Source organism: Chenopodium album, chromosome 6 (assembly GCF_948465745.1).
Source record: "Chenopodium album chromosome 6, dcCheAlbu1.1, whole genome shotgun sequence".
NCBI lineage: Eukaryota > Viridiplantae > Streptophyta > Magnoliopsida > Caryophyllales > Amaranthaceae > Chenopodium > Chenopodium album.
Window position 1 is genome coordinate 27,347,288 of NC_137839.1, and position 17,184 is coordinate 27,364,471.

Here is a 17,184-nt window from a genome sequence, read left to right on the forward strand (position 1 = left end):
TTTTTCCATTTGCGTTGCAGTTTACATTTGTAGATCTGTAAAAGTAGAAGAGAAGATTGAGTGTGAAAATAACTATCCCATTCCTCTAGTATTGTTTGTAATAAGTCAAGCTTGTTTATAGCTCAGCTAGCAATTAAAAGAGAGGAAGGAAAGATAATGGGAATATTAGGTAATGTCACAAACAATCCGGTTTACAGTAATATTGAATGACGGGCTGAGACTTCTCTTTCCTTCCTCTTTCAAGATCCATGGCAGCTAACAGAGACGAGATTGACCATCTTCCTCCATTTTAACATTAATCCAACTCTTCAAGCTTCTTTTGCTCCAATTTGGGCAATTTCAATGCTAAATAAGGTGACAAAGAAATTTTCATAATTCTGCTCACTTTCTCTTCTCCTGCCTTGATTTTGCAAATATGCATTAATTTTATATAACTCAAAATTAATTTAATCTTTTTTTCCCTTTCATTTATATCAATTGTGAGAGAAGATACTATAATAATTATGTTTTTTTCTTCACTTTTCTTGGTTGAAATGGGGATGGAGAATTCCGAAGTTCACCAAATCAATGACATCTTTTGAACTGTTTTACTTGTAACAAATTAACAGTGATCTGACTAATGACAAGTGGTAAACAAAATAAAAGAAAAGCAATATTATATCCAACAAATAAAGTAAAATGAGCTTAAAGGAAATTGACTTTCCACACAAACAATGGAAAATTAAACCAGTTTTGAATTTTCCTCCAGAAAATGGTTTTCTAACATGTTCATGGAAAGCCATTTTCCAATCTCCGTTGTATTTTGTCAAAAACAAACAGCTTCAGTGAAAAACTAGATAGAAAGGATTTACTGAAAATTAAGGATATCAAGAGGAGAGAAAACAGGGAAGAGTGATGACTCAAAGGTGGTAAAATTTCCTACAATTTCTTGTCAATTTCTTGACAACATGGTGTTCAGCACTGCTGAGCAGTGGCGCTGGTGGAGGGTAGTTTTGATGAATGTTGGATTGGTGGGAAGTCTCATGGATTGAGATAGCAATGGTAACTCAGAATCAGAGAAGACAGATGCTGTGTCAATGGGTATGGCTACTTGGAGTCGGAGTTAAGAAATGAGATTCGGGTAACTTAATGGTGTAATTAATTGAATAACTTAGTTGCAGTGTGGTAGTATGATTTGTAGATGAATGACTTTATGGAAATAAAAGTATTTTACTATTTGTTACCACAATTAAAAACATCGCCGCTATTTCTTAACTTTCAAACAAGGAAAGTGTTACATCTTAAAAAGATGAAGTATATACTGTGTCATGCAAATAATACAGCACTAGACATGTAAAATCCCACGAAGATTAAAACTAAACAATTGATTAAACTACAGCACTGAGACCTCCAGACGCAAATTTTTCATCAACTCCCAAGTGCTCAGCGAACCTTCATCTTCATTTAGTAACCATAATAATCAATTTCCCATAATAAAAGAAAACGCACTAATGATGAGCTAATAATGTCACAAACTTTTCATAAATAATTTGTAGATATCCATACAATATAGTTTTTCCTATTTTCTGGGGGACCTAGGAAGAAGGGATGCTATATATTGAGGTTGAATGCCCAAATTCTTTCAGCTGAATTTGCTGCTTCTCTTTGTTGCCTCGTTTGGAGAAGATCATTCATTACGAAAAAGAAGAGGTAATTCAATGGATGTAGGTACAGAGTAGATCAGTGCCTAACCGAAACAGTATTTAGGCAGTTGCACCAGTCAGTTCTTTGGCAGGAGTTGCAGGAACAATCTTTTGGGGCTGCATTAAGAATAGTTAACAATTCAGATGCTGACAAGGCCAGAAGCAAAATGTCAAATTAAAGAAAATTTTACAAATGGAAAGCAATGAAGATATTGACGAGCAAAGTTGGCTAGCAAACTACTGAAAGTCAATCCTGTGGACGATTAGCAACCTCAATTTCAGTCAGATTTACCACGAGCAAAATCTCATCAAGTATAAAAAAAATGTAAGGCTCAAGCAGGGTGCTAATCAAACATTTGACAGGCTAGGTGTTTATGCAAAAAACTCAACTGAAAAGAAGCATCTTTTCCTATTGCCATTGACTTCTTATTCAGTGATCAAGAGAAAGATTTCTATAAAATCAATTAATAATACAGAATTATCATATGCACACAGTATCAACAGACTGCATGTCGGCTTTTGGCCACTTGATTGGTTGTACCCGCATAGAATGGTCCATGGCTAGGCCATGATGCCTTCAGTAATCCTGCAAGGCAACAGACTAGAAGACACATGTATTGTGCCCAACTTCCCATTGCATGTTGCACAAATTGGCCATTGTTCATGTTCTTACACCCTACATGAGCTATAATGTGAAGCAAAATACCCATGTACCATATAGATGACTTTGACCTCGAACAGTTCTCTTTGAAGAGTGACTAACCTGGACAACTGGAAATTTAATCCATCGAAGGAATTTCGATTTTCATTAAAATTCCCACTCACAGACTGATGCTTTAGATTAGAATTTTATGGTGCTACTCACTTACTCAGAGATTAAACAATATACCTAATACGTGTATTTTTACGTCAAAGATACCTTCATCATACAGACATTAATTTTATGAATATGAAACAATTATGTGATATGCCTCATTGAATAGAGTAGGCCCACATCTAGAGAAAACTAAATTATAGTCCCTTAGATATAGCTTTCATTTGCCAATTTTAGACCGTTATCCTTAAGATTTCATCCGAAGTCCCAGCAATATCACTCTTACTCTTTTACTTAGAGCCATTCTTACTGTCCCCCTCCCCGCGCCCCCCCCCCCCCCCCCCCTCTGGCCCCAACCCTTTCTCCGTGTCCCACCCTCCCTATCAAAACAAAATTTCACAAATATTTTACAAAATCATCTGTTATATTTATATCTAATCAGGCAAGTGTGAGGCTGATGTTCGAAGTTCTTACTTTCACTCAATAGAGCTCTTGGCTTTTGTGACCAATATCACTAATAATGGATTAGCATAACTAATTAGCCCTTAAAGGTCAAAAGGGAAACACATGATAAAACATTGAAAACAATTAATGGGGTTTATTCAAAAGTCTTACCTCCGCCAATTCCTGTTCATGCTTGGGAATGAAAGCAGTATCTACTTTTCCATTTTTAAAATCCTGTAAATAAGGAAAGACACAAGAATCAGATAAGAAGGGATTTGTAAGATGAATTCACCTCAATATGAAGAAAAAATGACAATGCTAAAAATGATAGCATAATTTGTAAGATAAATATTCACCTCGATATCAAGAATTAGTTTATGGTATTCAATAGTTGTGGGGACCCCTGCATGTAGAATATCAGTTGGTTATTGATGAAAGGATGAGACCACAAGTCTTATATAAGAAAAGACTTGCCAGAACATATGTCAGTAAGTATAATTTCTTAAACCAAGCCAATTATGTTTAAAAACCACAAAGATGTACTGAATTTTATCATATCTTCAACAGAGTTACTTCACATACCTGTAATGATAGTATCATCGAGAGCCCTCTTCATACGTGCAATTGCTTTCTCTCGAGTTGGGGCCCAGACGATCAGCTACAAAAAAGAAAGGAAAAAAAAAAAAAAAAAAAAAAAAAAAGATGCTATGTTAATAAATACAAATTACACTAATCTGAAGATATCAAGCACATTGTGACATAAAACTATCAAAGGTAGAATTGTAAGAAACATGGGATTATTGGAATACATGAAAAGTGGAAAGAATAAAAAAAAAAAAAAAAAAAAAAAAAGCTTATCAAATCAACAAGAGTCTAGTTATATACTTAGTTTTAGGATACAAAACTAATCCCTTTGTCCCTCAAAGATATTCTCACTTCTCTTGGGCACATAGATATGGGAGAGATTAGGTGGTGGGAAAGTAAAAAGATAATAAATAAAGGATTTTATTTTGTTCAGGTCAGAGAATAGGTGGCCCTTTGTTGACTAAAGGTGAATAAACAAATCGAAAAGAAGGTAACAAAACATTAATCATTTGGTGGACCTAACCCGGAAACTCAAACAGCAATATCATAGGGAATAAATAATATGGAAAAATGGGAGTTTCATTGGAGATAGAGGGAGTAAATACAAAGGATTTATGAGATTTTTAACATCAATGGAGAGAAAAAAAGATTGGTAAAAAGCAAAGGTGTTTGTAAGCATTCAAAGATCATATTTTTTTTTTCTTTTTATTGCACCATTTAAAGTTTCACGCTTGCCAATGCAAAACTTTGTTCATTAATATCTTTAATTTGCTTTTTGAAAAATACAAAAATTTGATATTAAGCTTGAATCGAGACATATCTAATAAGATCTCACATGACTAAATATTTTCTTACGTATTAAACACAAAGATAATCACAGAGGGGTGTATCATGTATGCATAGTGAAAAAGTACAAATGGTGCGATTAATAGAAAGAACAGAGAAAGTATAATAGAAAGAACCATACACTTCGGATAACATGTTTGGTGAAAAGAATAGAGGAGAAGAGCAGAAAATAATTTATTTTCCTATTTGTATAACTTAAAATTTGGGAAAAGAAACTAAAAAGACCATTAAGATGGAATGATCTCTTGCACAAAACTTAAGAAACTCTAAGTCTGCATTAAAAATTGAGAACTGACATATGTAACATAATAAATTTGATTAATAAATTTAAACCTGGAAAGGGAGAGAGAATCTTTGATGTCACACAGAGAAAATTTGAACTAGTAGACATACCTTGCCAAGTAGAGAGTCATAACTAGGTGGAACAACATAACCAGGATAAACATGGCTATCCATCCTCACAAATGGTCCTCCAGCAGGCAAGTAACTGGTAATTTTTCCTGAAATAAGAATGGTGTAGCTTGTTAAACAGGATAAAAGAGATGTAACCGTCTTAGTATGGAGCTGACACCAATTTGGCCATAATGTTTTATCTCTTAGTTCATGACAGTTCATTGAAAATGACAGTCTCTTAGTCTATGCCCACTGTGGTGCTGACAGAAAATATCAAGTTTAAATGCTTGTCGATAACCATACCTTCCCAACCAACTTAGACTTGCAGGAGAGATATAGTTACAGAAAGAGGAGGAAGGGGGTCTTGTGGCTGAAATATTAGATCATTACAGATTCTGGACATGCTAGTATTTATATCATTATATGTATAACTTTAATGGGGATATAGAATGGATCCAAGTATGATTCTAGGCAATGCAACAAAAAAAAAACCATACCAGGTCCAGGCCGGAATCCTTTGAATGCATCTTCTGCATTGATTCGGCATTCAATTGAATGTCCATTTAGCACTATATCTTCCTGTAAATTGACAAGTAATAATTAATCAAGCACCATAATAGCCATGCAGAGATATTCTTACAGTTACAGAAATATAATGATGTATACCTGTTTGTAACGGAGTTTCTCTCCCATAGCCACTCGAATTTGTTCTTCAATCAAGTCAACTGATGATATCATTTCTGTCACTGGATGCTCAACCTACATACAAGAATGATAAAAATCAAGTAATACACCAAAGCTATCAAATTATGATATTATATACTGTATTATTTCATAACTTCTGTTTACCTGGATTCGGGTGTTCATTTCCATGAAGTAGAAAGAACCTCTTTCGTCCAAAAGAAATTCCACTGTTCCTACACCAATGTAACCTATAGATGCTGCTGCAGCAACAGCAGCATCACCCATGGCTTTCCTTAACTCTGGAGTCAATGCAGGAGAAGGTGCTTCTTCAAGTAGCTTCTGGTTCCTCCTCTGGATAGAAAGACAGCCAAATAAACATTAGCACACTAGTAGGGTGGAAACATAGATCAGATGAGAGAGAGAGAGAGAGAGAGAGAGAGAGAAGAGGCCAGTACATACAGATCGGAGGATTTCAGTCAAACTCAATTTATTCTCATTAAAAAAATACAACGCAAGTGATAGAATTATAGAATACATAAGATTTAGGTACTACTACCTCCATTCAGGGATGGATCTTAATTATGGCAGGCAGGGGCCCGGCCCCCCTAAGTTTTTCCGAGTTGTTTATAAGTAATATGATGTTTAATAAATACATTTAAAAAGTTGTGGCATAATGGTTAAGCATTATTAAGCAAAAGCTTGGAGGATCAAACCTTGGACCCCCTAACATTTTGGCCCAAAATCCGCCGTCCATTCCTAAAAGTTCTTTATGGTTACTATTTGCAAACAGATTTGGCAATTGGAGAGTAATTATTGATGTGGTGAGTGGGTGTAACAAAATGGAGGATAAAGAGTGTAAATAGGTGGGTGGGTGTAACAGGGTAAAGTAGTAAAAGGAATCTGTCAAAACAGTACGTAGTACAAAGCAAAAGTGTAAAGGATTTTCAAGAACAGACTAAATCAGAAAGCGTAAAGAACTTTAAGAGGTAGAATTAATAAGCTATGAATTAGCTTACTCAAATAGTACGAAGTAAAAACCTCTTAATTCATAATACAACTAAAATTAGGAGAGTAATAAAATCAATATTAGTGCTACTCTTGCTGTGCCTATTATCACAACACAAGGAAGCACATGATGAGGAAAAAAACCCCTTGGCCCACAATCCATGACAAGAAGGTAGGAATTTTTGACTTCTATGGCAAGGCATAGATCTTGTAAATTCTCACATTGAAATCAACACACTCATTTAAACACTTCATGAATTTACTCTACTGCTTCTCATTTTCTCTGTTATGCATTAAGAATTGTAAGCACTTTTATATAAGTATCTAGCCAATTGCTTAAAACTTGTTGAGAGGCAAATTGATAAAATGGATCCAGGCAATCGCTTAGTCAAGGTTATGTGATAATAAATACTTTTGGAACAAGTTCATCACTCCACCATAATCAACATCCTCTTCTTTGTAAGTTTACATTCCTTAACCACAATTCCATATTAACTTATTATTGGCCTTTGTCCCTTGCTTGTATCTGTGTGTCCACTCAGACAAGACAAAAATACCGACACACCCTTGCTGTCCTGACATGGAACTGGGTATGGCATGCAGCCAGGACACACGATAATGTCATCAGGTACAAAGACAAGGTTGCCGAGGAGAAATATTGGAGGAAAGATGATATCGCCAGTGAATTGCTGCCGATGTAGAGCGGGAAAGCAAGCTATTTGTTACTGTAGTTGCAGCCCCCCCCCCCCCCCCCTCTCAAAAAAAAAAAAAAAAAAAAAAAAAAAAGAAAAGAAAAAACCTACACTTGTGAAGGTCTGGACTAGTTTGAAGGAACGTCAAGGTGAAAGTAGGTGATCAGGATGATATATAGATACCTATAAGTGGTCAACAGCTGAATATTTGTAAAAATTTAAATTTTTAATGGGTGAAATTGCAGTTAAGATGTGAGTGATATCTGTACTTTAAGTCATCAGCTGAATAATTAATACTCTCTCCGTCCCCAAAAGTTCGACCCTTATGCCCAAAAATTAGTCCCAATATGATCATCCCATTTGCATTACCCTCCAATTTGCAACAAAATTTGTACAAAATTAGCTTCCCCATGTAAAATATTGTTTTTCCATGTACTTTTATTACTCTCTCTCTACTTTTTTGCATAACCCATGTAAACTTACCTTTCCAATGCACTTTTACTAATTTCACTTTCTTAATACCCGTGAAAATTGCTCAGGTCGATCTTTTAGGGACAGAGGGAATACAAACTTATATAAACAAATCTTGCATTAACTAAGAAGTCGGAAGGGCTTTTCGTTTGGGACTAATTATAAACTTATAATTTACCTAAATAGTTATTAACTAATAATTTATCCAAATAGTTATTAACTAATAATTCATCCAAATAGTTACTTCCTCTTGACCTGTTTCTTTTATCACACTTGCCAATGCAAAATTTTGACGATCAATAACTTTAATTTTTCATAAGTAAAAATTATAAAAGTTATATTATGATAGTACTTATTGAGACGAATTCAGAAAGATCTCATATGAATATATTTATCCTTACATATCATTCACAAAAGACGGTCAAAGAAGAGGTGGTGAATAGTGTAAAAGTCAAAGCGGGTCAAGTAAAAAAGAACGGAGGAAGTATTAACTAATAATTTATCCAAATAGTTATTTACTAATAATCTATCTAAATAGTTATTAACTAATAATTTATTAAAAAATTTAAAGTTGTATCCCTGTATACGTGTACAAAGTAAAGACGACGACCCTGTGTCCAAAATTCTTATCTGACACTCAAAATTGTCCATACCTGTTGTTTACCTAACTTTTGCTTTTCTTGTTTTAATTAATCAATTCTCATTCATAACCATTATTAATATTCCGTGAATTTGCAGCAATACAAAAGGATTTTGGGAGCAATTGTTTTTTTCAAGAGGTCAGTAAGTTTGTTTGCTTACTTTTTCTTTCTTTTTCTTTTTTTTTTTAATTGCAATTTTGTCTTATTGCCGGAGCTTTGTGATCATCAATAATTAATTACCAATTGTTTGCTGCTTGATGTTGCTTTTGCCTGATTCTTGTTGTAATTCGATGCAATTATCTTAGTTTAGCAACAATTGTTGACCTATAACCAGTATCTTAAGCAAAACTGAATTGCGGTAATTTTGTGTTACTTGCAACACTGCACGTATATATCATACTTTTTTTTTTTTTTTTTTTTGCATGTATGGTATATTTGTTCTCTGTGATGGTGTGCATATGACAGCTTTGCAAGGTAGCCATACGTTGCCGCCCATGTCGCGATGGGTCAGGACCCTTTGTTATGAACCCATCGGGGATGTCAATTCATGTATGCTAATCGTTATGAACTTGACATCTTAAGACTGGTCGGATAACTTGAAGATTTGAAGTCGCCCTTGTCGCGATGAGTCAGGACCCTTTGTTATGAACTCATCGGAGACGTCAAGTCATGTATGCCAGTCGTTATGGTCTTGACGTCCTTAAGACAGGTCTAATAACTTGAAGATTTGAGTCGCCCATGTCGCGATGGGTCAGGACCCTTTGTTATGAACCCATCGGAGATGTCAAGTCATGTATGCCAATCGTTATGAACTTGACATCTTAAGACTAGCCTACTCGAAATTCCAATACGAGATTGCCTTCATGACATACTCATTATACATGTGCCATGTCAAACACTCTAACCTTTTTTTTTTATTTTTTATTTATTTATTTTTTTTTTTAGTCTTTGATCATGGACAAGGTGCACGTAGTGGAATTCAATGAAGGTTCTCGATCCTATCTTTCTCTCGTCGACCAAGAGGGTGACAACCCCAAGACTGGCACGCGTCTACAAATTCGACAATCATTGCAGCGGCCTAATGGCATGCAAACAAGTATTTGTAAGCAAAATTTCTGCAGTGACATGTCTGTTGAGATTGCTAATGTCTCTGACACCACAAAGGTTTACAAGCTCCAAGACACCCTTCACATAACTTACTTCCCTTATTGGGTCGTTCCATTATTGAAGGGTCCGTGAGATGGGGATCCGCTGTTCTAAAGATGTATGGTGAATCATGCTTCATCCTAGGCTATCGAGAGTGGACTGAGGACGTTCTCTGTCGCTCGAGGGAAAATCTGAAATCCGCATCAATCTACAATGTTGTCTATGCCTCACTTGACAAAAATTCGCATATTTTATGAGCATTATGTGAGAGTTGGTGCCCTACCACAAACACACTCCATACAATGGCAGGAGAGTAGTCCATTTCACTGTGGGATTTGCACAGACTTGGTGGCTTACCCATTTATGGGGAAATTTATGATGAGATTGTCCCTCATTTTGCGACCCTAACAGCAACAAATGAGGACAACAAACGGTACATTTCGAAGGATTGTGAGCATTTGTTTGTTGCTTATCATTGCCTTTACAAAGAATCGGGCTCAAGGAAGGAGGTTTCAGCCAAAGAATGGATTAGATTTTGGTACCAGAAGAAAATTCGCTATGCTGCGCCGCCAAAGAGGACAAGATATCTCTCGACTCCTCCACAATCTACACATGACCTTGACGGAACGTTACCAGACGTACCTACAGCGTGGACAAATAAAGAATTATCCATGTTTGAGCGTTTAGGCCTTCCCAACAACAATAGAAGGGGAATAGCCTATACTGCTGCTTTCTTGTCTTGTTGGTTATGCGCATTTGTACTTCCACAGTGTGATAGTAGATCGATAAGACCCGTGACGTTTAAGATCGCAACCTTGATGGCTTGTGGTAAACCGTTCAGCATGGCACTTCCTGTCCTGGGAAGTATTTATCATGGTCTGAACAACATTATTACTTGTATAGTTGGCTCGCATACTACTTCGGAACTCATCACAATCTGGATTTAGCTCTCCCAGGCCCTTTAATGACTGTATTCTCAGGCTCCCAAAGTTCAAAGCTTTTTAAGGATAAAGAAGCACGAGATCTGATACCATGAAGGGACCACAGCAAGGGTTGGGTGTACCGTGCCGAATAAGAATAAGAACATCGCTTTGTTTGATGATGGGAAGCTCGAGATTCCACAGTTTGGCTACCTCATCTCCCTTCGCTCTAGCTACATTCCTGTACGCTCCGGTGACAAATTTTTCATAGAGCCTTACAATCCTCATCGATTTGGTAGACAATTTGGGTTTTGTCAAGATGTTCCCGGTATGCTTACGCGTGCCATGGATGATCGTCAATCTGTAGGCTATTATGAAGCTCTTCGGCATTGGGACTTGATTTTGTTATGTGGCAGTAAATCCCGGGTGTTGACTCCTTGTCTTTCCCTGAATTGGCGTGACCTTGTAACTCGGGCTTTTCGGTCTTGGTGGTCTAAAGTGACAGTTAATGACCTTAGAGACAAGGTTGACATTCTTTGCGCAAGTATTGAAACTGATCCCAACAAGTCTAGGAAGAGCCAGGAACATATGCTGGTGACACAAGTGCTCCTCGATCGAAGACCAATGCTGGTGGTAAAAGGAGTCATGAGCCTCTGTCCAGACAAGGCAACTCTAAATCGATGACGGCTAAAGATGTCAGCCAAGGAGGAAGCTCTAGTGACGGAGAATCTGACGTCAACTACAAGCATAAACGTAGGAGTAAGAGGCGATCGGACGTTGTTGATGAAGAGGACATCGTTTTAAATGATGCAGACTCCTTTGGCAATCTTCAAGATTTTCCTATCGTTCCTACTAACATACCGCTTGTAAGTATTCGATACTTTATTTTTATTTTTATTTATTTTTTTTTTTTTACATTGATTTTTTTTTTTTAGGATGATCAAGACTTCGAGAGTGTCGCCGCTGAATTCTTAGAGGCTGAAGCTATTTTACCTGTACCGAGACCAACTGCTGGCAAGGGGAAAGCGATAAGGATCGCCACGAATAAAGTTCGTGACAATTCTCCCAATTTACCAAGGAAGGAAATACAGTCTCCTACTCAAAGCCTAAAGTCAGTAGATGGTCCTCATTCTCTTGAGCTTGCCTCCAATGCTTTGGAGGTTCGACAGTCAGTTAGTTGGTGATGACCGTAAAGCTTCATCTCAACGTGTTTGCGCTCCTACTGAGTCTGCGGACACATGCAAAAAAAACACATAGGCGCTCAATACTTGGCAATGTTCCAAGCGTCACCTTATTCGGAGGTACCCAAAAGGTTTGAAGAAGCGTCTATGGTGTATCGAGGTATACAAAACCTCAAGGGTGACCCGGCTTCGCTGAAGCGTAAAGTTGAGTCTTATGTTTGTTCAGTCAAATCCTACCTTGCTTTGGAGGAGGCTGCAGCGAAACGACAAAGATCTGAACAAGTAACAAGAGACATACTTGCTCAATCTGAGTTTCTCAAGCAAGCGGAGTCCAACCTAGAAAAGGCAAGAGCAATTGAAGGAACAAGATGCCTTAGTCACAAAAAGAGTAGAAGACCTTGAAGCTGAATTGACGAAAGCTTGCGAAGAGAAGAATCGTCTAACAGATGACTTAATGGCTTGCAAAGGATCTATCACATCAATTGAAGAACAAATGAACGTTGCGAAGCAGATTTTGGACAACTTACATGCAACTCCTATTCTGAGTGCTGATGAGATAGTCCAATTGGAGCAACAAAAAGTTCAACTTCAAGAGCTTCGGTCAATGCTCAAACCTTCTGAGTGGATGGATTGATAATAGACTACCCCTCTTTTTTTTTTTTTTTTTTTTTTTTTTTTTTTTTTTTTTTTTTTTTTTTTTTTTTTTTTTTTATTTTTTATTTTGCTCTTGACATTTTATTTTATTCATTCTATTATATGAAATTATTTCATTATTATTTCGCCGTACACAGATTATACTCTTGCGGGCCAGGAGTAGGGATTTTTTTTTTTTTTTGTTTATCCGTACACAGTTTATACTCTTGCGGGCCAGGAGTAGTACAATGATGATGATTTTTTTTTTTATGTGGCTGCACTTGATTTTTTTTTTTTAAGCTGCCTACGTACTTGCTAAATAAACAGGTTATCTTGCAAGATCAAGCCAACGTAGTTCAAACAATGCTTTATTTTTTTATTTTTTTTGTAAGTAGTTTATCCTCTTACTTGGGAGTTTACAAGGCTTTTACTTCATGAATAGTAGCGATTTAAAAACTTGCCATTAATTGGACCTACGCGCAATCCCTCAGCATCAACAATTTTGTATGCTCCATTAGTGTAGAATTCTCGTACCACATAAGGACCATCCCATTTTAATGTGAACTTATTTCCAGTTTTGCGCAAAGTAATGATAGGCCTTCTCACTGCCAGGACCATGTCTCCCACTTGAAAAGAACGAGGTCGAACCTTTTTGTTAAATGCACGTGTCATGCGAGCTTGATAGCATTGCAATTTCTGTTGAGCTTGTAATCTTTTTTCATCAAGTGCTTCAAGCTCAGCCAATCGAAGCTTGTCATTTTCATCACTAGTTAAATCCTCTTGAATGGCAATTCTTAGTGATGGAATTTGAACTTCTAAGGGTAGGACAGCCTCAACACCATACACCAACGAATATGGGGTAGATTGTGTTGCATTCTTGTATGTCGTCCTATATGCCCAAAGCGCTTCCCCTATCTTTTCATGCCAGTCACGCTTAGACTTTGCAACGACGTTGCTTAGCAAATTACAAAGCGTTTTGTTAAATGCTTCAGCCTGACCATTTGCAGGAGCATTGTACATGGATGACTTATGTTGCGTGAACTTGAACTTTTGGCAAAGGCTATCCATCAAGTTGTTGACGAATGGCTTTCCATTGTCGTTGAGGGATTCCATACCTAAAAATGATATGGGTGCGAATGAAATCGACAACATTTTCTTTTTTCACCTCACGAAGGGGAATAGCTTCAGCCCACTTAGAAAAGTAATCAACAGCCAGTATATAAGCGTGACCACCAGATGACTTTGGTGTGATCGGACCAACCACGTCAAGACCCCATCCCTCGAATGGCCATGATGTCACAGTTGGATGTAGTGGTTTCGGAGGTTGGTGAATGAAGTTTGCATGAAATTGACATGCCTTACACTTTTTAACAAACTCTATGCAATCTTGAACCATTGAGGGCCAATAATACCCCGCCCTTTTGATACGATCATGAAGTTTAGGACCAGATTGATGAGCTCCACAAATCCCTGAATGAAATTCCTCTATTGTTACCATAGCTTGTCAAAAGATCGTCTATAAAGAGTCCCTTTGAAGAGAATAAAACGAGAGGCTCGACGACGGATTTCTGTTCGATGTCGTGGATCATTAGGCAACTTTTGGTGCTCTAAATAGTCGATGATTGGTTGACGCCAGTCTTCTTTGTCAATTTGGCTGACAGTGATCATGTCAACCTCCTCGACCTCGTCATCTTTAACTTCATATTCTTCCGGTGCAACTACCCAACGATTGCAAACAGGCACAGACATGATTTCCTCTGCCCCCAGTGCCAAAGTGGCTGCGAGACCAGCAAGCGCGTCAGCCATCTTGTTGGCACTCCTTGGAACATGGTTTAGCTTGACAATGTCAAACTTGTCGAGCAATCTTGATGCATGTTTGTGATAAGGAATTAAATCCTCTTTCTTGACTTCATATTCGCCTCAAAGTTGACTTATGACGAGTTGCGAATCTCCATAAACATCAAGATCTTGAATTTCTATTTCAACCGCCATTTCAAGACCCATGATAAGAGCTTGGTACTCAGCCATGTTGTTTGAGCACAACTGAGTTAGCACAAATGAGTAAGGTAAAACATGCTTTTCTAGCGACACAAAGACTACCCCTGCTCCTACGCCGTCTTGACGAGCAGCCCCGTCAAAATACATTTCTCATGGTGGTAGTATTTCGATGTTAAACACATCTTCTCCAGGCAAATCAATGGACATCTCCCATTCAGGTGGTACTGGATGGTTGGCAAAGAAATCAGCGATGGCTTGTCCTTTGACAGACTTTTGTGGTACGAACATTATATCGTACTGTTTGATGTGTACAGCCCATTTAGCTAGTCTTCCTGACAACACTGGTCTTGAGAGGATGTACTTGATTGGGTCGGCTTTTGAGACGACATGGACTGTATGAGCTTGCATGTAATGCTTCAACTTTTGAATGGCAAAAATTAACGCAAGACAAATTTTTTCAATTGGTGAATAATTCACCTTAGCACCCACCAACATTCGACTCAAGTAATAAAGAGTTATCTCCTTGCGATCTTCAATTTCTTGAGCACACATTGCCCCCAATGATCTTTCTTGAGCAGCTATGTAAAGGATTAGAGGTTTTCCTTTAACTGGTGCCCCCAAAACCGGCGGAGAGGACAAATACTTTATATTGTCGAACGCTTTTTGACATGACTCATCCCATTTGAATGGAGCATCCTTTTTCATGAGATGACTAAATGGTTGACACGTGCCTGCAAGATTGGAGATGAACCTCCGAATATATGCAAGGCGCCCTTGGAGACCACGAAGTTCTTTGAGATTTCGTGGTACAGGCATTTCTTGAATTGCCTTAATTTTGGTTTGGTCAATTTAAATTCCTATGTTTTACGATGAAACCTAAAAATTTTCCTGAGGTAACACCGAACGCACATTTGAGAGGGTTCATTTTCAATTGACATTTGCGTAGTCTTTCAAAGATTTTGCGAAGGTCACCTAGGTGATCCTCCCTCTTTTTAGACTTAACCACTAAATCGTCCACGTAGCACTCCACAATTTTGTGCATCATATCTTCGAAGATCTTTTGCATTTTACGCTGATACATGGCCCCGACATTTTTTAAACCGAATGGCATGACTTTGTAGCAGAATATCCCTTTTGGGGTGCGAAATGCCGTGGCTTCCTGATCTTCAGGCGCCATGTGAATTTGATTGTATCCAACTGCGCAATCCATGAATGACAATGCTTCATGTCCAGTGGTGGCATCGATCATGATTTCCGTGACTGGAAGTGGGAAGTCATCCTTGGGACATGCTTCATTCAAATCACGGAAATCCACACAAACTCGTAGTTGCCCATTTTTCTTCCTCACGGGGACAATGTTTGCTATCCATGTAGGGTATTTGACTTCACGAATGAACCCTGCATCTATGAGTTTGTTTACCTCAAATTCAATTTCCGAGATCAACTCTGGCTGAATCGCCTTTGTGATTGCTTCTTTGGACTCACACCTTTTTTAATTGCTAATCGATGGACGGCGACTTTCGGGTTAAGACCTGGCATTTCTTTGTAACTCCATGCAAAGACATCTTTGTACTCAGAGAGTAATTTGAAGTACTCTTGTTCTTCCGCTTGGGTAAGAAGAGCACTAATGTATATAGGGCGTGGGTCTTCAAGAGTGCCAAGGTTTAACTCTTTTAACTCATCTACTGTTGCTTGCCCCCCGTCTTCAAGTGTCTTGGGAGCTTCATCAGTTTCCATTTCCTCGTCGGGATTTGACACCTCTTCGGCCGTCACATGGTTCGTGGAAACAATCTCCTTATGTTCCTCTATAGCATGGTCTGACGACTCATTTTGGTTAGTGAAAACCACGGTGCGAACTCTTGCCTTTAAGGGTTGTTTCTCAGTGATATCTATGTCTTGCTTTCTTTTCATGCGAGAGGGAACAACACTTTTCGACTCATCATTTTTCATGACATTGTCTTCCCTTTTCATTATGCGACTAAAAGTTGAATGTCTTTGTTCTTTGCTAGAGGCATTTGCCATGCCTACGCGGTTAAAGACAGGTGCTTTTTGTCTTAAGGGTTGCGAACTTGAAGTTTCTTTCACCCTATGGTCACATTCTCCAAGCCTATCGAACACTGAGACATGATTCCTCATAGTAGATGGTTGAAGTCGATCAAATACAGAAGTTCTGGGTGTGGGAACATCGTTCTCACCTTCACCTTCCTTGAGTTCCTCGGCGGTAATGTATTGTGAGGAAGAAGTGTCTACTTTACGCCATACACCAATTTTAATTGGTTTGGGGCGCTGAAATCCTAGGCCTGCCTTGGATTCTTGATAACAAGAGCCATAGTCAAGCAGTTTCTTCTGAGTATCATTGAGTCTGTTAGGTTTAATGTCTATGACCTTACCCATGGGTGTTGGTTTTTCAAATTCATATCCTGCCTTTGCCAGTAGCTTGTATGCATTTTGGCCGAACTTAGCATCAAGGTTAACCTCTCGACACACAAAAGGTGATTCTCCCTTCTTAAGACGTGATTTTGGGATGTATCGCAAAATAGGAGTTGACAACTTTGACTTTTCTTTTATGACGAGTTGAGGGACACTCTTTTCGTCCACTTCTACCTTTTTTTGAGACTTCTCCTCAGGAGATGTCTTTTTGTCATTTGAAACCAAAGCAATGCTCTCCTTAACTTCTCTTTTTCCTGTTGAAAGGACTTGGGAAGGTAGTATCTCACTTGACGCCTCTTCTTCTTCAAAAAAACTTGGCGTCAGCAAAGTAAGAATCTGCTTTGCTAAAGGGTTTGACATCCCCATTTATCTTCTTTTCGCCTCCACGATAGTACTTGAGACATTGATGGAGGGTCGATGCTACCACACCATTCTCATGCAACCAAGGGCGTCCTAGTAACACTTTGTATGACGTCTTTGTGTCAATCACATGAAAGAGAGTTGATGACGTTAACTCTCCCATTGTGAGTTCTAGGCGTATTATGCCTATTGCACGCTCACTGTCAAAGGTTAAATCCTTGGATCACTATGCGACTGCTAGAGAGTTCATCCATCTTGA

General features: G+C 38.1%; 1 protein-coding gene across 1 annotated transcript in view; it reads right to left on the minus strand.

Moving 5' to 3' along the window:
- Window positions 1-1,244: 1,244 nt before the first annotated feature.
- LOC145635986 (biotin carboxylase 2, chloroplastic-like) overlaps window positions 1,245-17,184 on the minus strand; it is a 29,908-nt gene continuing 13,968 nt past the window's right edge. Inside the window, exons 10-17 of the mRNA XM_081687413.1 lie at window positions 5,614-5,799; window positions 5,431-5,523; window positions 5,262-5,343; window positions 4,765-4,871; window positions 3,523-3,598; window positions 3,297-3,343; window positions 3,112-3,174; window positions 1,245-1,799 (exon numbers count right to left, since the gene is read on the minus strand). Of these exons, the coding sequence (XP_081543539.1) occupies window positions 1,743-1,799; window positions 3,112-3,174; window positions 3,297-3,343; window positions 3,523-3,598; window positions 4,765-4,871; window positions 5,262-5,343; window positions 5,431-5,523; window positions 5,614-5,799 (711 nt within the window). The 3' untranslated portion in view covers window positions 1,245-1,742. The remainder of the gene's footprint in view (window positions 1,800-3,111; window positions 3,175-3,296; window positions 3,344-3,522; window positions 3,599-4,764; window positions 4,872-5,261; window positions 5,344-5,430; window positions 5,524-5,613; window positions 5,800-17,184) is intronic.